The sequence below is a fragment of the Odontesthes bonariensis genome, chromosome 2 (assembly GCF_027942865.1).
Source record: "Odontesthes bonariensis isolate fOdoBon6 chromosome 2, fOdoBon6.hap1, whole genome shotgun sequence".
Taxonomy (NCBI): Eukaryota; Metazoa; Chordata; class Actinopteri; order Atheriniformes; family Atherinopsidae; genus Odontesthes; species Odontesthes bonariensis.
In genome coordinates, this window is record NC_134507.1 from 778,703 (window position 1) to 803,222 (window position 24,520).

At 43.6% G+C, this 24,520-nt stretch overlaps 1 protein-coding gene across 2 annotated transcripts; it reads left to right on the forward strand.

Moving 5' to 3' along the window:
* The first annotated feature begins 1,771 nt into the window (after nucleotides 1-1,771).
* On the forward strand, nucleotides 1,772-23,175 carry entpd6 (ectonucleoside triphosphate diphosphohydrolase 6). 2 transcript variants are annotated; one of them, XM_075473766.1, is made up of 14 exons: nucleotides 1,772-1,861; nucleotides 2,918-3,207; nucleotides 4,401-4,477; nucleotides 5,207-5,350; nucleotides 9,158-9,233; nucleotides 12,086-12,121; nucleotides 14,586-14,674; nucleotides 17,193-17,272; nucleotides 19,829-19,893; nucleotides 20,797-20,895; nucleotides 20,976-21,116; nucleotides 21,881-21,937; nucleotides 22,096-22,208; nucleotides 22,279-23,175. In XM_075473766.1, the coding sequence occupies exons 2-14, from the start codon at nucleotides 2,949-2,951 to the stop codon at nucleotides 22,360-22,362; spliced, it is 1,320 nt and encodes a 439-aa protein (XP_075329881.1). In that variant the 5' UTR covers nucleotides 1,772-1,861; nucleotides 2,918-2,948; the 3' UTR covers nucleotides 22,363-23,175. The 2 variants fall into 2 exon arrangements, with proteins under 2 accessions (XP_075329881.1, XP_075329870.1); XM_075473755.1 differs by having other exon boundaries at nucleotides 20,794-20,895; nucleotides 22,279-23,174.
* Nucleotides 23,176-24,520: the final 1,345 nt, after the last annotated feature.

Sequence of the window (24,520 nt, forward strand, 5' to 3'; positions counted from 1 at the left end):
TCGGTGAAAAAACTACTCAAGTACTGAGTAACTGTTGAGTAACGTCTGATTTATTAACACAAGCATTCAATCAGACAGACAAAAATACTAAATAATCATCTTTAGGCAAATTAGAGTTCATCCAATTGATCAAATACATTAAAATGAATTAATTAATTACAAAATAGCTTAAATTAAAATAATCCAGGTAAATTCAAGAACTTCAATAAAAAATAAAAGAGACTTAGGAAATGTTTAAAACATATGTAACCCATATGTAACCTAAAAAACAAACATTCACCTATCCATGGGGGGAAAAACGAGTTTAGGAAACTTAGCGCTACATGTTTCCTCAAGTTAGATGTTGAGTTTCTGCTGAAATGTGCGTTTGTTTTGGTTGCCACAGAAGACACATAATGTAGCTGCTGTTTCTCACTCTTTGTAAGGTAAACATGCTTTCAGTATGAGGCCTCGTCTGCGTCTTCATTTCCCACCGTTGGTTCTGACATTTTTCATCTGTTTCTTTGTTTGTTTGCTACGACTGCTAATGCTAAAGCTAACCCGTCCCGCCGCTGAGATCGAGTACGGTCACGTGACCAGACCGCACGGCTGCGTCTGATTGGTGGAACACAGTCAGGTGGTAGAGCCTTTGGCGGAAGTCTCTCTCTCTGTCAGAATAAAACATTAAAATGATAAAAATAATGAGGCGTAGAATACCAAAGAGGTAAGAAGAAAAGTAACCAGCTTATTGTAGCCTAATGTTTCAGAAGAGTTTAAATACCTGAGGGACACATGAATGCCAAATGTTTCAATCAACAGTTCGGTGTTATTTAAAGTTAAAGTTATCATTATCCAACCAGGTCTTTAATAAAAGGATTCATTTTCTAATTAAATTAATCTTTTGGGTGGAGAAAAATTCTGCTCATAGATCAAACTCCGAGTTTTTCTCTCTGTCTATAAGAGCAAATAACCAAGGCCTAATTTCACCCAAGAAGATACAATTAGGTCTTACATTTTTTTCAAAACGTTGTGGAACAGTCTGGAGACAGAAATAAAACAAAGTGCAAATATAATTCTGTTTAAAAAAAGGTGCAAAAAAATATTTTTAAACAAGTACATGGAAGAGAAAGTATGTTAACGGAGGACGATGAGGGATAAATATATTAATATTATATTAATATATTATTATATTTATAATATTTTATAATATATTATATATATGTATATAATATTATTTATAAGATATTATAATAAATATATTATATTAATAATTATATATATATTCATATTTACATTTATATTTACAAGGATATGTGTGTAATATATAATTATTTTTGTGATATAGTCATTTACATATTTAGGAAGTGTGTATATGGCATATATTTCTATAGGTGTATTGTAGTTAGGATATTTACAAACTGAAGAGTAGATAAAAAGGGGTGGGAAACTAAAAAAGCATTGTACTTCTTCCCATTCCTTTTTCCAACAATGTGTGGTGTTTTGTTATGTATTAGCACTTTATGTGATTGAATTTTTTATTATTATTTTTTATTTTCTTTTTTTCTTTCTTTTGTACATTTTCTTTTTTATACATGTTCGAAAATAAAAATCAATCAATCAATCAAAGTTGAGTCATAATAACAGATTTTTAACATAGTGCGTCTTATTTCAACAAATAAAAATGATAAAATAGTTGTGAAGAATGCCTCCTTTGAGCCAAACGGAATAACTTCCGTGTTTGTGCTGACGTAGTTTCAGCCACGTCCACCGTGCGGACGCTCTGACGTCATCAGTGAGCGTCGCATTGTTGACAGTTGAAGGATGAGAGGAAAAGTGAGCCAAGTGTTGAGTTAACGTGTCGGCTGCCGACGGCTTCTTCTCGGTAAGTGAACACACTGCTAGTTAATCTCTTACTAACCTAGTTAATCTCTTACTAACCTAGTTAATTTAGTTTCTTTCAGCTGTTAAAACACCTGAAACTTCCATGGTTTTATTCTTCAAGAACTCACCAGACTCCATTCAAACTTCTGCTGTTTCTGTGTTAACGCTGTTGGTTTTCAGCTGTTTTTATCTCCTTCTTAATTAGATTAACTACACACAAGAGGCGCATTACATCTGCTTTGTTTCCGCACCAAACTCCATTCACATTTCTCCTAATTTAACATAATTTAGTGGATTTCTGATTTTGTTGATATGTGTTTAGTCTGTGAGGAGCCAGAGGTTTGTGTGGGGTGTGTGGTGGTCCTTGTGGGTCCTTGTGGGGTGTGTGGTGGTCCTTGTGGGTCCTTGTGGGGTGTTTGGTGGTCCTTGTGTTTGGTGGTCCTTATGGGGTGTGTGGTGGTCCTTGTGGGGTGTTTGGTGGTCCTTGTGGGGTGTGTGGTGGTCCTTGTGGGGTGTTTGGTGGTCCTTGTGGGGTGTTTGGTGGTCCTTGTGGGGTGTTTGGTGGTCCTTGTGTTTGGTGGTCCTTATGGGGTGTGTGGTGGTCCTTGTGGGGTGTGTGGTGGTCCTTGTGGGGTGTGTGGTGGTCCTTGTGGGGTGTTTGGTGGTCCTTGTGGGGTGTTTGGTGGTCCTTGTGGGGTGTTTGGTGGTCCTTGTGTTTGGTGGTCCTTATGGGGTGTGTGGTGGTCCTTGTGGGGTGTGTGGTGGTCCTTGTGGGGTGTGTGGTGGTCCTTGTGGGGTGTTTGGTGGTCCTTGTGGGGTGTGTGGTGGTCCTTGTGGGGTGTTTGGTGGTCCTTGTGGGGTGTTTGGTGGTCCTTGTGGGGAATAAAACATTAAGGAGGTCACAGATCAAACTGCTGGTGAAAATAATCCTCTTTTGTCGTTTCTTACTCAGTCTTTGCAGATCAGCTGTAGCTCTGAATCATCTTATTTTGGATATGAATGTTGAGGGAAGTCTGTTGTTAAATGTGACTGTTTTTGAATGGACTTTGGTTGGCAGCTCTCGCGGCTGCGCACAGAAATGAGCGGCGATGAAGAGACCAAAGCTGGCCGGAGTGTTGGTCTTTGTGGGCTGCCTGCTCACCTACCTCATGTTCGTGAAGCATCACTACTTCACCTCCAAGCCCGCCGCCTACAGACTGCCTCCACACCTCCGGCCCGGCTCCGACAGAACCGGAGGCCAGAAACCCGCCTCTGCCGACGGGCTCCGCTTCCAGTACGGCATCATGTTCGACGCCGGCAGCACCGGAACCAGAATCCACATCTTCAAGTTCCAGATGGAGAGCAGAGGTACAGCAGAGGACTGAAGTCCCCATCATTGTGTCATTTTGGTTCATCGCTGTCGTCTCTCAGATACGATAAAAGTTTCAGTTACTGTTTTTAAACTGTTGATGGTTGTAGCTGAGAATGCACTGGAGAAAATGCCCCCTCCAAAAATAAGTAAAAAAACAGGAAATAAAAGACGTTTTTGCTTGAAATAAGCAAAATAAATCTGCCAATGGAACTAGTGAAAATCGGCTTGTCCAGATTTCTTGAAATAAAATGTGATATTTAGGACTTTTGAGATAAAAGTGATCTTGAAATTAGCTTAAAAACCTCTTCAAATGTAAAAAAAAAAAGCTTGTTTCATATGAAATCCGACTCAAAACAATTTGTTTTCAAGACTTTTTCACTTAACAAGATATTCAGGATGTATTGTATTAAAACAAGTCCCTATATGTGGCTGAAATGGTGCTTGTTAGGCAGTTGTGTCTCATATTAAGTGTAATGAGATATTTTGACTACAAATGAGACAAATATACTTGGTAAGACTTTCATTTTTTCCAGTGTGCCTTAAAGAGCATTGTGTGAACTGAACCAAACTCCATTCAGAAATCAGTAAATTTAGCAGAAGCGCTGGTTTGTGAACGCTCTGTGGCACAGAGGATGTGGAACAGGATATTTGGAAGTTAAACCTCTTCAGCCCATCTAAATATTTATAAAGCAGACCTCACGGAGCTGCTTTTAATGTATTTAAAACCCACAAATGTTGGCCCAAAACATTAATTACCAGCTGTGACCGAGACAGACAAGAGGAGCTTTGAGCCTTTAAGTCCTGCTGCCGTGGCGCTTGCTGCTGCCAGTTCACATGGACACAAACTCATTAGTGTGTTTCGGAGCTTTTTGGTTTATTAGGCTTAAAGAAAGTTTCCTGCCGAGCTCGTCCAAATGCCTTCGTTATCGCATTTAACCACTAAGCCGCCTCCCACAGGCTGAGTGCTGTTTTGGCTCCTTTGTTAGCATCGGAGCTAACCGGACTAATGGCGGCACCTGTTAGTTATGCAGACCGGGATTGTTATTAAGAGCTTAATGACAGCTCAAATGTAGGCACAGGTCCAGGGTCAGTCAGTCAGAGATAACGCTGAATAAATGTGGGGATTTGTTGCCTTCTTTACGGTTCCAGACGCACTCTGAGCTCGCTGTGTTTGGTTGTGTTGCTGCAGAAGCTCCTAAACTGGCCCACGAGACCTTCAGAGCCATCGAACCCGGACTGTCGGCGTATGCTGATGATCCACAGAAGGTAGGACTGCTGCTTTCATTGCACAGAAGAGACTGAGGGCCCAGGGGTGCGAGGGGCCCAGGGGTCCTAAAGGCCCGGGGGTCCTAGAGGCCCGGGGGTCCTAGAGGCCCGGGGGTCCGAGGGGCCCAGGGGTGCGAGAGGCCCGGGGGTCAGAGGGGCCCAGGGGTCCTAGAAGCCCGGGGGTCCTAGAAGCCCGGGGGTCCTAGAGGCCCAGGGGTGCGAGGGGCCCAGGGGTCCTAAAGGCCCGGGGGTCCTAGAGGCCCGGGGGTCCGAGGGGCCCAGGGGTGCGAGAGGCCCAGGGGTGCGAGAGGCCCGGGGGTCCTAGAGGCCCAGGGGTCCGAGGGGCCCAGGGGTACGAGGGGCCCAGGGGTACGAGAGGCCCAGGGGTGCGAGGGGCCCGGGGGTCGGAGAGGCCCAGGGGTGCGAGGGGCCCAGGGGTCCTAGAGGCCCAGGGGTTGGCTGAATTAACCTGACTCAGACTGACTCAAACTGACTCCAACCTACTTAAAGTGGCTGTAAAACAGCCTCACAAACTATTCCTGATTTAAAAAATAAATAAATAAAAAAAAAAAAAATGAAATTGAGTGACCCTGCTGATTATTTAATTCATCAGCAACTGATGAATTAAGTATTTAATAAAATACAACTGACCAATCTCTAAGATCATTACCAACAGAAAACATAGACTCTACATCATCGTGCTCTTCTTCTTCTTCTGTTTGTCTACAGTGTGCCGCAGGTGTTGAGGAGCTCCTGGAGGTGGCCAAGTCCACCGTCCCCCCGTCCATGTGGACCAGCACCCCGGTGGTGCTGAAGGCCACGGCCGGCCTGCGGCTGCTGCCTGGAGCCAAGGCCGACCACCTGCTGGACCGAGTGAGACAAACTCCTGTTCTAAGCTTTGATTTTTACACATGTCCTCATCTCTGCTGCCTTTGTCCTCAGTCGCAGACTGACTTAGACCGACTCAAAGCGACTTAAACCAACTTAAACTGACTCAAACCGACTCAAACTGACTCAGACCGACTCAGACCGACTCAGACTAACTCAAACTGACTCAGACTAACTTAATCTGACTTGGACTGACTCAGACCGACTCAGACTGACTCAGACCGACTCAAACTGACTCAGACTAACTTAATCTGACTCAGACTAACTCAAACTGACTCAGACTAACTCAGACCGACTCAGACCGACTCAGACTGACTCAGACCGACTCAAACTGACTCAAACCGACTCAGACTAACTCAGACTAACTCAGACCGACTCAGACCGACTCAGACCGACTCAGACCGACTCAGACTGACTCAGACCGACTCAAACTGACTCAGACTAACTCAAACTGACTCAGACTGACTCAGACTAACTTAAACTGACTCAAACTGACTTAAACTGACTCAAACTGACTCAAACTGACTCAAACTGACTCAGACTAACTCAAACTGACTCAAACTGACTCAGACTGACTCAAACTGACTTAGACCGACTCAGACCGACTCAAACTGACTCAGACTAACTCAAACTGACTCAGACTGACTCAGACTAACTTAAACTGACTTAAACTGACTCAAACTGACTCAAACTGACTCAAACTGACTTAAACTGACTCAGACTAACTCAAACTGACTCAGACTGACTCAAACTGACTCAGACCGACTCAGACTAACTTAAACTGACTCAAACTGACTCAAACTGACTTAAACTGACTCAAACTGACTCAAACTGACTCAAACTGACTTAAACTGACTCAGACTAACTCAAACTGACTCAGACTGACTCAAACTGACTCAGACCGACTCAAACTGACTCAGACCGACTCAGACTAACTCAAACTGACTCAGACTAACTCAAACTGACTCAGACTGACTCAGACTAACTCAGACTGACTTAGACCGACTCAAACTGACTTAGACCGACTCAAACTGACTCAGACTAACTCAAACTGACTCAGACTAACTCAAACTGACTTAGACCGACTCAGACTAACTTAAACTGACTCAAACTGACTTAAACTGACTCAAACTGACTCAAACTGACTCAAACTGACTCAGACTAACTCAAACTGACTCAAACTGACTCAGACTGACTCAAACTGACTTAGACCGACTCAGACCGACTCAAACTGACTCAGACTAACTCAAACTGACTCAGACTGACTCAGACTAACTTAAACTGACTCAAACTGACTCAAACTGACTCAAACTGACTTAAACTGACTCAAACTGACTCAAACTGACTTAAACTGACTCAGACTAACTCAAACTGACTCAGACTGACTCAAACTGACTCAGACCGACTCAAACTGACTCAGACCGACTCAGACTAACTCAAACTAACTCAGACTAACTCAAACCGACTCAAACTGACTCAGACTAACTCAAACTGACTCAGACTAACTCAAACTGACTTAGACCGACTCAAACTGACTCAGACCAACTCAAACTGACTCAGACTAACTCAAACTGACTCAAACTGACTCAAACTGACTCAGACTAACTCAAACTGACTCAGACTAACTCAAACTGACTCAGACTGACTCAGACTAACTCAGACTGACTTAGACCGACTCAAACTGACTTAGACCGACTCAAACTGACTCAGACTAACTCAAACTGACTCAGACTAACTCAAACTGACTTAGACCGACTCAAACTGACTCAGACCAACTCAAACTGACTCAGACTGACTCAGACTGACTCAAACTGACTCAGACTGACTCAGACTGACTCAAACTGACTCAAACTGACTCAGACTAACTTAAACTGACTCAAACTGACTCAGACCGACTCAGACTGACTTTAACTGACTTTAACTAACTTAATCTGACTTAAACTGACTTTAATTGACTCAGACTGACTTTAACTGACTTTAACTGACTCAGACCGACTCAAACTGACTTTAACTGACTTTAACTGACTTAATCTGACTTAATCTGACTTAATCTGATTTAAACTGACTTAAACTGACTCAAACTGACTTTAATTGACTCAGACCGACTCTAACTGACTCAGACCGACTCAAACTAACTTTAACTGACTTTAACTAACTTAATCTGACTTAAACTGACTTTAATTGACTCAGACTGACTTTAACTGACTTTAACTGACTCAGACCGACTCAAACTAACTTTAACTGACTTTAACTGACTTAATCTGACTTAATCTGACTTAATCTGATTTAAACTGACTTAAACTGACTCAAACTGACTTTAATTGACTCAGACCGACTCTAACTGACTTTAACTGACTTAATCTGACTTAATATGATTTAATCTGGACTCAAACTGACTTAAACTGACTTTAACTGATTCAGACCGACACAAACTAACTTTAACTGACTTTAACTGACTTTAACTGACTTTAACTGACTTAATCTGACTTAATCTGACTTAAACTGACTTAAACTGACTCACACCGACTTAAACCGACTTAAACTGACTCAAACCGACTCAGACTAACTTAATCTGACTTAAACTGACTTAAACTGACTCACACCGACTTAAACCGACTTAAACTGACTCAAACCGACTCAGACTAACTTAATCTGATTTAGACTGACTCAAACTGACTTTAATTGACCCAGACTGACTCAAACTGACTTTAACTGATTCAGACTGACTTAATCTGACTTAGACTGACTCAAACTGACTTAAACTGACTCAGACGGACTCAGTCTCTCTCAAACTGACTTAAAGAGAGAATTAGTCAGAAGTTAAGGTGAAGAAGACCTTTGAAGTCCCAGACATCCAGGCTTTCAGAATGAGTTCCTTCTTAATATCAGAAATGATAAATGTTAGTATCTCTGGTGCTCAGACTCTTGGGGAGGTCGTTCAGGTCCCAGCTGATGCTAACAGCCGATGCTAACAGCCGATGCTAACAGCCGATGCTAACAGTTGATGCTAACAGCCTTTAGTTTTAGATGACATGAATTAGTTTTACTCCACATCCTGGTCTTTTGTGGCAGCCATGTTGAATGTTTTGCCACTCTGAGACCTTCTACGGTATCATGTTTAGCTTCATCATCATGTGGGAGCCAGATAAAAAAAATTAGATTTTTAAGTAATCAGTAATAACAGGACTAAAACACAGAGCCAAAATGTGATTTAATCTGAAGCTTTGCTCTTATTATCCAAGCAGACCTGATTCAGCAGCTTACATTTTTATTAAACGTGACATTAAAATGAGATTACGTGAAACAGAATCACACGCCAGCGCTGCAGCGTGTAATGAGCCGGCATGTTTTCATGTTCAGCTGAAGCAGGAACACACCATGTTTCCTTTTCTAATAAAGCTGAAGCACAAACACACCATGTTTCCTTTTCTAATAAAGCTGAAGCAGGAACACACCATGTTTCCTTTTCTAATAAAGCTGAAGCAGGAACACACCATGTTTCCTTTTCTAATAAAGCTGAAGCACAAACACACCATGTTCCCTTTTCTAATAAAGCTGAAGCAGGAACACACCATGTTTCCTTTTCTAATAAAGCTGAAGCAGGAACACACCATGTTTCCTTTTCTAATAAAGCTGAAGCAGGAACACACCATGTTTCCTTTTCTAATAAAGCTGAAGCAGGAACACACCATGTTTCCTTTTCTAATAACTTAGAAGGGGAATGATTTCATTGGTTCTTCAGCTGTTTACCTGTTAACTGTTTTACCTGTAAACTGTTTTCTGTGTGGCCAGGTGAGGGCGCTGTTCCAGGATTCTCCCTTCCTGTCCAGAGACGACAGCGTGTCCATCATGGATGGAACTGATGAAGGTAAGGGGGTCCCATTCACTGGGTCCGCTGGTTGGTTCTGGACTGGGTCAGCTGGTCTGATGCAGATATTGACTGCAGTTCCAGGTGTTACATGTTCTGTGGGAGACCCGCCGGGTCAGAACCGGAATGTCTCCCTCTGCAGCGTCCTGGGAGCTTTTGGCTCCTGATGCCCCTCCTGATGCCCCTCCTGATGCCCCTCCTGATGCCCCTCCTGATACCCCTCATCCCTCTACAGTTATTAGATTACAGGATGTGAGCGTCTCCTGGTGGCTGCAGCCGTTAATCTGCACATCAGATGATGAACTGTGGGTCAGATGATGAACTGTGGGTCAGATGATGAACTGTGGGTCCATCCTCAGGCCGCCTCTGATTTGCACTTTGAATTGCCTTGTGGACGAATTGTGCTCTATAAATGAAATTGCCCTGCCTTGATTTCCCAAAGGACGGCTGTGAATCTGTGGGATTAGAGATGAGATGAAGCAGGAGAAAGACATCCTGGGGAGGCTGAGCAGAAAACAGGATGATTTAGCCTTAAATTACAGAGAGAGGAGTGTTAGCTTCCCCACTCAGACGCTAACAGGATCACAGCCTCAGTTTGGTGCTTTAATATTTTTGGTTATCGGCCAGCTGATGAGACGGTGAGAGTCAATATGAGCACATTCTGATGGAAACACAGCGGAGGAAACTGAACTAACTCTGGTTCTGCCTCAGATTCTGGGTTTATGTTCATGTTGGAACATGTTTCAGTGAGTCTCTGCAGCTGTTACCATGGAAACATCTGCAGATATTCACTTTAAAGCTGCTCAGAACTGAACTAACTCTGGTTCTGCCTCAGATTCTGGGTTTATGTTCATGTTGGAACATGTTTCAGTGAATCTCTGCAGCTGTTACCATGGAAACATCTGCAGATATTCACTTTAAAGCTGCTCAGAACTGAACTAACTCTGGTTCTGCCTCAGATTCTGGGTTTATGTTCATGTTGGAACATGTTTCAGTGAATCAGCTGCTTCCTGTTTCCTGTTTCCATGGAAACAGAAAGGAATGAGGCCGGTCAGGACTGTATTTTCTAAAATCTAGGAGTTTTCTGTAACTCCTGCTGTCAGATGATTCAGGAGTAGTTCTGACGGGGGTTACAGGCTGTGACCTGATGTTCACCTGAGTGACGATCTGACCAAACCTGTGACACACAGTCAGTGGGATGCTGAAGCCCGAAGAAGCCCGAAGAAGCCCGAAGAAGCCCTGAGCCTGTGAGAAGCAGGAGCTGAGGCTCTGAGTATCCAGGTCAGCTCAGAGACATTAGTGTCTGTTGCAGAATATTTGTGCTCGGCTGCGAGCATTAGAGCCTTTTAGCGGCGACCTCTGACCCCGCCCGCCTGCAGAAGTGGATCATTAAGAGCTGGACAGAAACTGTATCATAGGAGCTTTACCATAAAACTCCCGAGGCAGAGACGCTAAGAAGCAATTTCCAAACAAAACATACACATACAGAGAGAGTCGGCTTTGGGCCGGGGAGCTAAACACCGGCACTTAGCGCCCGGCCGCCTCCCAGTAACCACTCAGAGATCTCCATTAACAATAAGTCGCCCGTGTCGGGGCCGGCGGAGGGTAATCTGGGCCGGGGGATAAGCATCCCGGCAAGAACGGCAGATAATAAGGCCGATGGAATCCGGTTAGACTTCTGAGGGGCAGTTTAGAGTCGCGGCGCAGCGCGAGGAATCGGTCCATTAGTGGCCCGGGAAGAAGTGCAGTAAAGAGATAATTCGGTGTCATTAAGAGACGTTTCTGTGGGTGTGCGGCGTAACGAGCTGATCCCACTCACAGAGAAGGAGAAAACATTTCAGCCTCAGGAATAAACAGCAGGGATAATCGGCCTCCTCCCCCCCTCAAGATTAAGTGGGACATTATCCCACATGGCCATAATTGCTTGTATGAACTACTTTAAAAGGATTGGATTATCTGCGGGCGAGCTTCATGTCCATACAGGGCGAGCAACATGTGATGCTGCAGGCCTCCAGCAGCCAGCAGAGGCCGGGGGGGGGGGCAGCTGGCCTCAGGCGCTCACATCTGGATCTCAGAGACTCCCGTCAGCGTAAGAAGGACTCCCAGGGTCCTCTCCAGGAAGCTGCAGCTTCCCCTCAGAGGAGAAGGACCCCCAGGGTCCTCTCCAGGAAGCTGCACCTTCCCCTCAGAGGAGAAGGACCCCCAGGGTCCTCTCCAGGAAGCTGCAGCTTCCCCTCAGAGGAGAAGGACCCCCAGGGTCCTCTCCAGGAAGCTGCAGCTTCCCCTCAGAGGAGAAGGACCCCCAGGGTCCTCTCCAGGAAGCTGCACCTTCCCCTCAGAGGAGAAGGACCCCCAGGGTCCTCTCCAGGAAGCTGCAGCTTCCCCTCAGAGGAGAAGGACCCCCAGGGTCCTCTCCAGGAAGCTGCAGCGTCCCCTCAGAGGAGAAGGACCCCCAGGGTCCTCTCCAGGAAGCTGCAGCGTCCCCTCAGAGGAGGAGGACCCCCAGGGTCCTCTCCAGGAAGCTGCAGCTTCCCCTCAGAGGAGAAGGACCCCCAGGGTCCTCTCCAGGAAGCTGCAGCTTTCTGAATCACCTGTTGGAAATCACATAAATATCCTTCTGACCTGATTATTAGTCCTAAACTCCAACTTTCACTGGAATGCGTTGCGGGTCTGAAATGTAAAAATTGATGCTTATGAACAAATTAAATGAAGCTGATGAGAAAAAACATGAAATATGTTGGAAATGTAGGAACCCTTGTATGTGTGGGGCTCCTGATTCAGGCTGTAGATGAACATCTGCTTCCTCCTCACAGCAGCTGTGATCATGTGACGTTTTTGTCTCCTCTCACCAGGTATCTCTGCTTGGATCACCATCAACTTCCTCACAGGTAAGGAGCCAAAGGCCCTGTCGCACTGCTGCGTATGAGAGAAGCGTATGAGTTGCGTATGAAAATTAATAATATAATTTTCACACGCACGAAAAGTCCTTGAAAATAAAGAATTGTGCGTATACTTACCGTATTGAACCTGTGAGTAGCGTATGAACTGCGCATGCCCAGTGTACGTTTCAACGCGCCTACATCAGCAGCCTTTCCACATTGCTCCTTTATTGCAGTAGACGACGCGCTATCAACATCTCTCGAGACTTTCATCTCGATCATGCCTCCCAAGAAGCAATCATCATTTGCCCGGGCCCTGGGCCGAGGAAAAGGCAAAAAAACACAAGAATCATTCTCACCCGAACCTGCTGTAATGCCTGATGCACCTGCGGCTGATGAGTTACGTGCTTCTGAGCGATCAAGATCCCCAACTCCTCCTCCTGACCGCTCCCGTGAATCGTCGGTTGCCTCAGATATGTCAGACGGGCGGAGGCTATAATACGCTAGCTGTACGGTACACCTTCATGCCAACGTATGGCAACTTATGTCCAGCGTTCTCGACCTATCAGTAACGTACCTCTAGCGTATTCAGCGTATGCCAAGCGTGTTAACCATACGCACAAAAGTTTTGAGCATGTTCAAAAATGTATTTCTGCCTCAGCGTATGTCAGCGTATGAGTGATAATTTTCATACGCTGGCATACGCTAGTGCCATACGCAACAGTGTGACAGGGCCTTAACACACCGACACCTCTCTGATTGAATGCTTGTGTTAACAAATAAATCAGACCTTAAGACAGACAGACAAAAATACTAAATAATCATCTTTAGGCAAATTAGACTTCATCCCATTGATCAAATAAATTAAAATGAATTCATTAATCACATAATATCTCAAATTAAAATAATCCAGGTAAATCCAAGAACTTCAATAAAAAAAATAAGAGACTTAGGAAATGTGTAAAACATATGTAACCCATATGTAACCTAAAAAACAAACATTCACCTATCCATGGGGGGAAAAAACGAGTTTAGGAAACTTAGCGCTACATGTTTCCTCAAGTTAGATGTTGAGTTTCTGCTGAAATGTGCGTTTGTTTTGGTTGCCACAGAAGACACATAATGTAGCTGCTGTTTCTCACTCTTTGTAAGCTAAACATGCTTTCAGTATGAGGCCTCGTCTGCGTCTTCATTTCCCACCGTTGGTTCTGACATTTTTCATCTGTTTCTTTGTTTGTTTGCTACGACTGCTAATGCTAAAGCTAACCCGTCCCGCCGCTGAGATCGAGTACGGTCACGTGACCAGACTGCACGGCTGCGTCTGATTGGTGGAACACAGTCAGGTGGTAGAGCCTTTGGCGGAAGTCTCTCTCTCTGTCAGAATAAAACATTAAAATGATAAAAATAATGAGGCGTAGAATACCAAAGAGGTAAGAAGAGAAGTAACCAGCTCATTGTAGCCTAATGTAGCGGAGTAAGAGGACAGTTTCTGCTGCACACATCTACTCAAGGAAAAGTAAAAAGCATAGAGATTTAAAACTACTCCTAGGGGGCGGTCTGTGGCGTAGTGGGTACAGTCTCAGAAATAGGGATACAGTACGAGTCCTTTTATGTCCCCTGAGGTACAATCTATACTAATGTACCCCTTAGGGTTAATTATTGGACCTAAAGGTACCTATATGTACCTAGTTGAGGGTCCAAAAGCAATAAACTACAGATCCCATAATGCATCCAGCTCTGATAAAATGGCATAAAAGCGAAGAAAACTGAATGTTTTGATTCGTTATTTGTTATTGCTGAAAAGCCCAAATTTTATTTACATTTCCAGGTTTTGTTTTGCAGCATGTTCATATTTCTAACTTGTATAATTTTGAGTGAATATATTTTTATGGAGAGCAAGATATTTTAAGTTATTTAAAGTTTAAGTTTATTTATTCCAGAATAACATTCCTGTCTGTTTTTATTCATATTTATGTTAAAAAAACCATTTAGTTTTAGTGTGTTCAATAAATGTTTATTCTGTTCGGCCCGCGACCTAAAGTGTGTTTTGAATTTTGGCCCCCGGTGCATTGAGTTTGACTCCCCTGCTCCACACTGTCCGATATAATAAAGGCATAAAAAGCCCCAAAAAATAATAATTAAAAAAAAACTACTCCCAGAAGTATAATTATTTCAAAAACTTACTCCAGTAAATGTAACTGGTTATGACCCACCTGTGGTCAGGTGACAGTAACGCTGTGTGTGAGCATTAGCATTAGCATTAGCATTAGTGCTGCAGTGAAACCGGCTCGGAGGTCCTCACAAAGACAGAAGTCCCAGCAGCACACACACTCGTTAAACACTCGTTAAAGCCGTGTTTTTGTGCCATGTTTTCAGAGGGAAAGGATGTGTTGTGATGTTTGGTGTGTTTCAGAGCAGATGAATGAAGCTGTTATTGGATTATTCACTCTGTGCCCCCCCCCCCCTGTTTCAGGTGGTCTTCATGGCTCCGACTCGCCCACCGTGGGGATGCTGGATCTGGGCGGCGGGTCGACTCAGATCACCTTCAGCCCTGATGACGAGGTGAGGATGGGGGGGGGGGGGGGGGGGGGGGGGGGGGTGAGAGTGATGAAGACTCAGGGAGGAAAATCTCCTCAAACTACCAGGATGGCTCCATCTTAGAGGCTGTAATCTGTAAATGCTGCTGTAATCCCCAACAAACATCAGCCGGGGGGAGGAGGGTCTAATGTGGGTCAGGCTGGGGGGGGGGGGGGGTCTGACCAACCAGGAAGTTTACGGGGGTCTTTTCAGTAAAAGAAAAGACAGAAACCTAAATAAATGGCATCATGAAATAAAACAGGGACCCCTCATTAGTCGGGCCGGCCGACCCGACTGCCCCCCCCCTTCCTGGCCTGGTGACTTTTTTAGCCCTTTTTTATTGAGCGAAAATATTTTTTAAACTATTTAACTCGAACCTGCATTGAATTTGATGCATATTTTTTGAGTGACATGAACACATGTGAAACAAAGTATTATCCAGGAATTCACTTTAATACAAAATACCAAAATTAACTGAATAAAATAATTATCTTTCTTAAAGGAGTTCTTTTTTTTTTTTTTTTTAAACCTGGACCTTATTTCTGGCATAAAATACGTTCATCTACTCACCGATAACAGTTTGGTGAAAGTCGGCGTCCTTCGGAAGATATTTAGACAGTACAGCCTCTAAATAAGGCGTTATCTGTCTTTATTTCACCGATACTTTACAACCAATGAATGAATGAACGCGTACTGTTGCACTGTTAGCTGTTAGCTCAGAGCTGTTAGCTGTTAGCTCAGAGCTGTTAGCTCAGAGCTGTTAGCTCAGAGCTGTTAGCTGTTAGCTCAGAGCTGTTAGCTCAGAGCTGTTAGTTGTTAGCTCAGAGCTGTTAGCTGTTAGCTCAGAGCTGTTAGCTCAGAGCTGTTAGTTGTTAGCTCAGAGCTGTTAGCTGTTAGCTCAGAGCTGTTAGCTCAGAGCTGTTAGTTGTTAGCTCAGAGCTGTTAGCTGTTAGCTCAGAGCTGTTAGCTGTTAGCTCAGAGCTGCCGTGCTGTTGTTATTCTGTAGCAGTGTGGTGCAAAAAGTCTACATTAAGTGGTTTCAGAGAGTTACATGGTTCTGTAAAAGCATTCAGAAAACAATTCAGGAATGTACTGATATTAGAAAATGTACTTTATACTTTTGAATACTTAAGTATTTTTAAAAGTAAGTTCTTCAGTATTTGAACTTGTAGTTGAGTAAGATTTGACCATGAGTGTTAATACTTTAACTCAAGTACTGGAGTTGAGTACTTTGTCCAGCACTGCTTAAAGCTGTCTGCTTACTGTCCCATGCTGCTGCCTTGTTGTCTTCCGCTATCTTCTCCGCGAGCAACAGAACCTCCTCGACCAATGAGCTGACAGCGTATTCTCGGGTGTGAATATGCTGTCAGCTCATTGGTCACAGAGCAGGACAGGGCCTGGGAACAAGTTTACCGTACATTTTCATATAAACTCGTTATTCATTTCCATTGTCATGATACTGACTATTTTTAGACTCTCACAGTAATACGGGACAAAGTGCTGTTGTTTCTAAATACCTAGATTCCGTTTTTCAAGGGACGGTTGGCAACCCTAATCATGACCCACCGTTCTGTAAACTATGAGCTTCTCAGCTGAAACATGCAGCAGATACTAAAGTTAAATAGATTAGGTAGAACAGAAAACAGACACATTTTTAGAAAAATACTTAAAACTGGATATAAAAGTTATATTTTGGGTTCTTTATATCTCAGTGTAAAAAAAACATGACAGCAGGGAAATGGAAGTATCTGAGAAATAACTCCTCATGGTTTATTTATTGAGTTATTTTCTCCTTTAGCAGCAGCTAACGCTAACAGCTTAGCTAATGAAGGTGACGTACACCAGCTTCTAAGGAGTTCTTGCTGTTCCTTTAGCAGCAGCTAACGCTAACAGCTTAGCGCAGTAATTAACGGTGCACATGCATTACTACGAGTTACGGTGTGGACATCTCCGGCTTGGTCCATCACTGCTAACCTACGTAAACGCAGCTAACGCAGCTAACGTACGTAAACACAGCTAAAGTACGTAAACACAGCTAATGTACGTAAACGCAGCTAACGCAGGTAAACGCAGGTAAACGCAGCTAAAGCAGGTAAACACAGCTAACGCAGCTAACACAGGTAAACACAGCTAACGCAGCTAAACGCAGCTAACGCAGGTAAACGCAGCTAACATAGGAAAACACAGCGTAACTCTCCACAGCAGCAGGACAGAAGCTAACCCTTCACCAACGTCCTGCTGAATTCTTGAGTCGCTGTGCTTAAACCAACAAGTTTTTTAACCAAAGCCTGTCTCAAACATCTCAGTAAGACCCCAGAAAATTGTGTGAAATTGATATAAAGGGCTGAATATGTTACCTTAATATGCAAACATTCAGACCTGAACTCAGAGCCGTCCACATGTGATTGGATCATTAATGCCTGGTGTGAACGGGCCTCCGGTTAAAATCACATTGGTTACCATAAGTCCATCTACAGGACTGATGTTGCTTTGTTTTGTACAGAAAACCATCCAGATGTCGCCCATCGACTACATCAGGTCCTTCCAGATGTTCAACATCACACACACAGTCTACACTCACAGGTACGCACACTCACCGTCTACACTAACGGTCTGTGTTCGAAAACCGCATACTACATACTACATACTGCATACTGCATACTACATACTGCATACTGCATACTACATACTGCATACTGCATACTACATACTGCATACTGCATACTGCATACTGCATACTGCATACTACATACTACATACTGCATACTACATACTACATACTGCATACTACATACTACATACTACATACTACATACTGCATACTGCATACTGCATACTACATACTGCATACTACATACTGCATACTACATACTACATACTGCATACTGCATACTACATACTACATACTGCATATTACATACTACATACTACATACTGCATACTACATACTACATACTGCATACTACATACTGCATACTACATACTGCATACTACATACTACATACTGCATACTACATACTACATACTACATACTGCATACTACATACTACATACTACATACTGCATACTACATACTGCATACTACATACTGCATACTACATACTGCATACTACATACTACATACTACATACTGCATACTACATACTACATACTGCATACTACATACTGCATACTACATACTGCATACTACATACTGCATACTACATACTACATACTGCATACTGCATACTACATACTACATACTGCATATTACATACTACATACTACATACTACATACTGCATACTACATACTACATACTGCATACTGCATACTACATACTGCATACTACATACTGCATACTACATACTACATACTGCATATTACATACTGCATACTACATACTACATACTACATACTGCATACTACATACTGCATACTACATACTACATACTGCATACTACATACTGCATACTACATACTGCATACTACATACTGCATACTACATACTGCATACTACATACTACATACTGCATATTACATACTGCATACTACATACTACATACTGCATACTACATACTGCATACTACATACTACATACTGCATACTACATACTGCATACTACATACTGCATACTACATACTGCATACTACATACTGCATACTGCATACTACATACTGCATACTACATACTACATACTACATACTGCATACTGCATACTACATACTGCATACTACATACTACATACTACATACTGCATACTACATACTGCATACTACATACTGCATACTGCATACTACATACTGCATACTACATACTACATACTACATACTGCATACTGCATACTACATACTGCATACTACATACTACATACTGCATACTGCATACTACATACTGCATACTGCATACTACATACTGCATACTACATACTACATACTACATACTGCATACTACATACTACATACTGCATACTACATACTGCATACTGCATACTACATACTGCATACTACATACTACATACTGCATACTGCATACTACATACTACATACTGCATATTACATACTGCATACTACATACTACATACTACATACTGCATACTGCATACTACATACTGCATACTGCATACTACATACTGCATACTACATACTGCATACTGCATACTACATACTGCATACTACATACTACATACTACATACTGCATACTACATACTGCATACTACATACTACATACTGCATACTACATACTGCATACTACATACTGCATACTGCATACTACATACTACATACTGCATACTGCATACTGCATACTACATACTACATACTGCATACTACATACTACATACTACATACTACATACTGCATACTACATACTGCATACTACATACTACATACTGCATACTGCATACTACATACTGCATACTGCATACTACATACTGCATACTACATACTACATACTGCATACTACATACTACATACTCATCGATCAGACAGTATGCAGAGTGTTTACCCACAATGCATTTGGCTCCTGCCCGAGCTGAAATCAGCCGGCCTGAAGCTGATTTCTCTTAAGCTCTAAACTCTGTAAACTTTAGCAACATTTGAAACATTTTCAGGTGAGAAAGTAGTCGTTTAGATCCCCAACGTGTTGAAAACCTGACAAAATACCGGCTGTTTACAATTTTGTTCCCACGAATTCGGCGCTACTAAAGCTAGCCGCAGTGAGCTAACGCACTTCCGGTTATTTTCACAAAATAAAACACCCGTTGCCTTTTATCACAGGGAAAGCCATTACGATACAATTGGTGCTTTTGTTTTGAAAACAGGAAGTGAACCTACCCTCGTTGTAGCTAGCTTGAAACTGCCGTTTTGACAGGAAATGACGATCGGCGACGTCACGTTACGTTGCATCTTGGGTAGTTTGAGTATGAGTAGTAACCTCATGATGCATACCCAACATTTAGGAGAATCTAGTATGCATCCGGGAACTTAAAAAAGTTAAAGTTGGTATGAGTAGTAGGCGGTTTGGGACACACTCACCATCTACACTAACGGTCTACATGGATCATGCGAAACCACTTAAAACATGTGTTTCAGGTTCTGTTTGGACTCATATTTCCGGTTCTAATTAGCTCTTAACTTCCTGTAACTCGTCTCTCTGCAGTTATCTGGGTCTGGGCCTGATGTCGGCCCGGCTCGCCATCCTAGGAGGCGTGGACGCCGCGCCCCGTACGTACCTGACCCTCATTTTTATTTTTTCTTGTTTTTCAGTTGGCTTTCATCTCTGCCTTTTATGCCCCCGCCCCACCCCCCCACCAGATAAATAAGCCATTATCTAATCTTTTAATAACACACTGCAAGATTAATTCCTTGCCTGCCAGCTGTTGCTGCGGTTTAGCTTCTGTAAGAAGCTGCAGCTCAGATCCTCTCTGCGTCCTGATTGTTGACCGGCAGACTGTGTTTCTTTCTGTTTAAGCAGCCGAGAGGAGCTCCGATTCCCCTCGTCTTTATACCTGCAGCCTCAGATTCAGAACAATGCGAGTGTCAGCGTTAGCTCCGCCCGCATCTTTTTAACACCAAACACGCTGCTCAGTTTAACTGACAGATAGATAAATACTTTATTCATCCCAATTTGGGAAATGATTGTGTTGCGACAGCGTACAGTATAAAAGTTATGTGAACAATTAAAGGAAAAACAAGCAAATAGAATAAAAATAGAGTATAAACATCAGCTATAAACAAATCTACAGTATGAAGAGTAGATTAAATAATAATAAACATCAGTAAACTAAATAAGAACAGATTTGTACATTTAACCATAAAGGTTAAACTGAAGTTTATTTTTCATTATTTCAGATGCTTTTTCTGCAGCTTTATTTTTTTAGAAAAACAGCAAATCGTTTGGAGAAAGATGAAAAGGGAATTATTTACTCTCAGTTTTACATCATTTATGTGTTAGAAACTTTCAGAGTTTATAGAAATAATTTAGGTTTGATGATTCTTTAATTCAGTTCCTTTAGAAGCTGTTAAAACATTTCGTTTTGTTGTGTTTTCGGCTGCTTTTCTGTGTCTGTGGGACATGAAAACAAGTTAAAATCCAGAATACTGTGTAATACTGTGTGCGTGCAGTAGGGGGCAGCACCGAGCTGGTCAGCCCCTGCCTCCCCCCGGAGTTCTCGGGCAGGTGGGAGCACGCCGACGTCTTCTACACCGTCAGAGGGCAGAAAGCAGGTAAGAGCATCTGATTGGCTGGCTGTGTGGTTACCCATGATGCAGCAGGAGCAGGCAGGAACCCGGTGCTTGTGTTTCAGGCGAGCCGGCGTACGAGGCGTGCGTCACCAAAGTGGAGAAGGTTCTGTACAGGAAGGTGGCGAGGGCGTCCGAGGTGGAGGGCGTGGACTTCTACGCCTTCTCCTTCTACTACGACCGCGCCGTCGACCTCGGAGTCATCGGTACGAAACCTTTCAAAGACGAGTTTATTCTGCAGCTCCAAGACAGGATCCAGTGTGGCCCCTGGGAGGATAAATGTGGCCCCTGAGAGGATTAATGTGGATAAATGTGGCCCCTGGGAGGATAAATGTGGATAAATGTGGCCCCTGGGAGGATAAATATGGATAAATGAGGCCCCTGGGAGGATAAATGTGGCCCCTGAGAGGATGAAAGTGGCCCCTGGGAGGATAAATATGGATAAATGAGGCCCCTGGGAGGATAAATGTGGATAAATGTGGCCCCTGGGAGGATAAATATGGATAAATGTGGCCCCTGAGAGGATAAATGTGGATAAATGTGGCCCCTGAGAGGATAAATATGGATAAATGTGGCCCCTGGGAGGATAAATGTGGATAAATGTGGCCCCTGGGAGGATAAATGTGGATAAATGTGGCCCCTGGGAGGATAAATGTGGATAAATGTGGCCCCTGAGAGGATAAATATGGATAAATGTGGCCCCTGGGAGGATAAATGTGGATAAATGTGGCCCCTGAGAGGATAAATGTGGCCCCTGGGAGGATAAATGTGGATAAATGTGGCCCCTGAGAGGATAAATATGGATAAATGTGGCCCCTGGGAGGATAAATGTGGATAAATGAGGCCCCTGAGAGGATAAATATGGATAAATGTGGCCCCTGAGAGGATAAATATGGATAAATGAGGCCCCTGGGAGGATGAAAGTGGCCCCTGCTCAGTGATCTGACCTGTTTCTGCTCTCTGTCTTCAGACCAGAAGAAAGAAGGAAGCATCAGAGTGTCCGACTACACCGAAGCAGCTAAAAGAGGTGAGATGGCGCCGCCCGGTGGCCGACGTCCGAACTGCACCGATAGGCCCCAAACAGAAAAGTCTTTATGGTCTTTGTAGTCTTCATGTGAACCAGGTGGATCATCAGCTTGTGACTGGTTGGTTCTGACCCGGTTCTGACCCGTTTGTTTCCTTTAGTGTGCAGCGGGCTGACCGGCGGGCCTCCCCAGAACCCCTTCCTCTGCCTGGACCTGGTCTACATCTCGGTTCTGCTGCGGGAGCTCGGGTTCCCCCCCCACAAACAGCTCAGGGTGAGTCCGAACCCGCCAGTTCTCCGGCCCGTTTGGGTCGGTTGGTTCTGACTGCGTCTGTGTGTCGCAGCTGGCGAGGACCATCAACCAGGTGGAGACCAGCTGGGCCCTGGGGGCCACCTTCCACTACATCCAGTCCCTGAGGAGACCCTGATCCAGAACCAGGACCAGAGCCAGAGCCAGAGCCAGAACCAGGACCAGGACCAGAACCAGAACCAAGAACCAGAACCAGAGACAGAACCAGAGCCAGAACTAGAACCAGTCCGCCGGCTGGAAACACTCACACGTCTCCGGGTTTGTTCTGATGTTTGTGCCAAAACATCGATGAAGCGGCTGGTTCTGTCCCGGTTCTGACCCGGTTCTGTCCCGGTTCTGACCTGGTTCTGACCTGGTTCTGACCTGGTTCTGACCTGGTTCTGTCCCGGTTCTGACCCGGTTCTGTCCCGGTTCTGACCCGGTTCTGACCTGGTTCTGACCTGGTTCTGACCTGGTTCTGACCTGGTTCTGACCTGGTTCTGCCCACAACAGGCCCGTCAGAAGCAGAACTCTGAAGGAAAAGTCCTGTTCTGTTCTGGGAGTCCACACGTTTCCTGTTGGAGCCGCCTGCAGACGGAACCGTTCGGTTCCTGGAAACGGGTCAGACGGACCTCCTCTCCTCAGATTCTGGTCCAAACCGATGAGAGGTTCTGGTTCTGAGCGGGTCCGCTCGTATGAAAACATTTTAAACCTTCAGGTCCCGTTTTCCGGCCCAGTTCCGTCTGAAGCGGGGGACAGAATCGGGGGACAGAATCGGGGGACAGAATCGGGGGACAGAATCGGGGGACAGAACCGGGGGACAGAACCGGGCCTCGGTACCGTCGGCTCATTCTGCTGATGAATCTTCTGTTTCAGAACCGAACTGCAGAACTTTGAGAACTGGTTCTGATTTAAAGACTGAACAGATGTTTCTGTGTTTAATAAAATAATTCCAAACTATAAAAAGACTCGTTCATATTTAAAATATATACATTATTAATGTTTAATTAATGTTTAATTAATGGGCTGATTCACTTTAATTTATTTTTATTATTTTTCTTTAGCACGTTTCTTGTGTTTACCTTGAAATGATTTTTTCTCTTTATTCATAATTTCAGAAATAAGCTTTTTGTTGAACCCTTTTCTGCCCATTTTTGTATTTTATTTGATTTATTGAAGAAGCTTCTCGGTTAAGAAGAGGAACATCAATGAGCCACAGCTCTGTCACCAGCGCAGAGTCGGCTGAAGGGCTGCTGGATCATTTCAACTTAAAAATGTTGAATGTAATGGAAGCCGTTGCACCTTGAGCGAACAGAAAAGCTCGTAGAGAAACAGCACTACGGTCACAAACCTGAGCAGAGAACGCAGGAGAGCTGAAGGTGAGTGGAGGAAAACAGAGCTTCAGATCCACTCTGAGCTGTACAAAGAAAGCCTGCGCAGTTCTACCAACGGGCTGTGCACGGCCGGCTGCATTCATCTGAAATCATTCAGAAGAATGTCAACAACTCTGTTTGCTATGGTGGAAAAACTCACAAATAAACAGTCCAACCCAGACCTCCTCCACTGAGAAATGCAACGAAATGCCAACTTTTTTAGCCAAAATATAAAAACAATTAGACAAAACATTCAACTAATCTGTGTCCTAACCTGGAAATAACTCTGACGTTATGTCACAACCAGGGCTGTGCGAGTTATTATCGCCTTAACGCATACATTAACGCAGGTTTTATTATTTATTTTATTATTGTTGCTAAGGCAAATAGTCTGTCACAAGGCCGGTATCCATGGCGACATGACCAAGTATCAAGAAGCTGAGCTGCAGCACTGGAGAAAATGCCCCCCCAAAAATAAGTTAAAAAACAACAAATAAAAGATGTTTTTGCTTGAAATAAGCAAATAAATCTGCCAATGGAACTAGTGAAAATCGGCTGGTCCAGATTTCTTGAAATAAAATGTGATATTTAGGACTTTTGAGATAAAAGTGATCTTAAAATTAGCTTAAAAACCTCTTCAAATGTAAAAAAAAGCTTGTTTCATATGATATGTGACTCAAAACAATTTGTTTTCAAGACTTTTTCATTTAACAAGATATTCCAGATGTATTGTATAAAAACAAGTCCCTATATCTGGCTGAAATGGTACTTGTTAGGCAGTTGTTTCTTATATTAAGTGTAATGAGATATTTTGACTAGAAATGAGACAAATATACTTGGTGAGACTTTGAGTAAAGTCCAGTCAGTGGATTTGGATTAGAAGAAGCAGTAGCAGCTGGGGCCCAGCAGGGGGAGCACTTAGGG

Coding starts and splice junctions, on each gene's coding strand:
- entpd6 (XM_075473755.1), top strand. CDS start 2,949: ATGAAGAGACCAAAGCTGGCCGGAGTGTTGGTCTTTGTGGGCTGCCTG. Junction 12,122..14,585: donor CACCATCAACTTCCTCACAG/GTAAGGAGCCAA, acceptor CCCCTGTTTCAG/GTGGTCTTCATGGCTCCGAC. Junction 21,938..22,095: donor CACCGAAGCAGCTAAAAGAG/GTGAGATGGCGC, acceptor TGTTTCCTTTAG/TGTGCAGCGGGCTGACCGGC.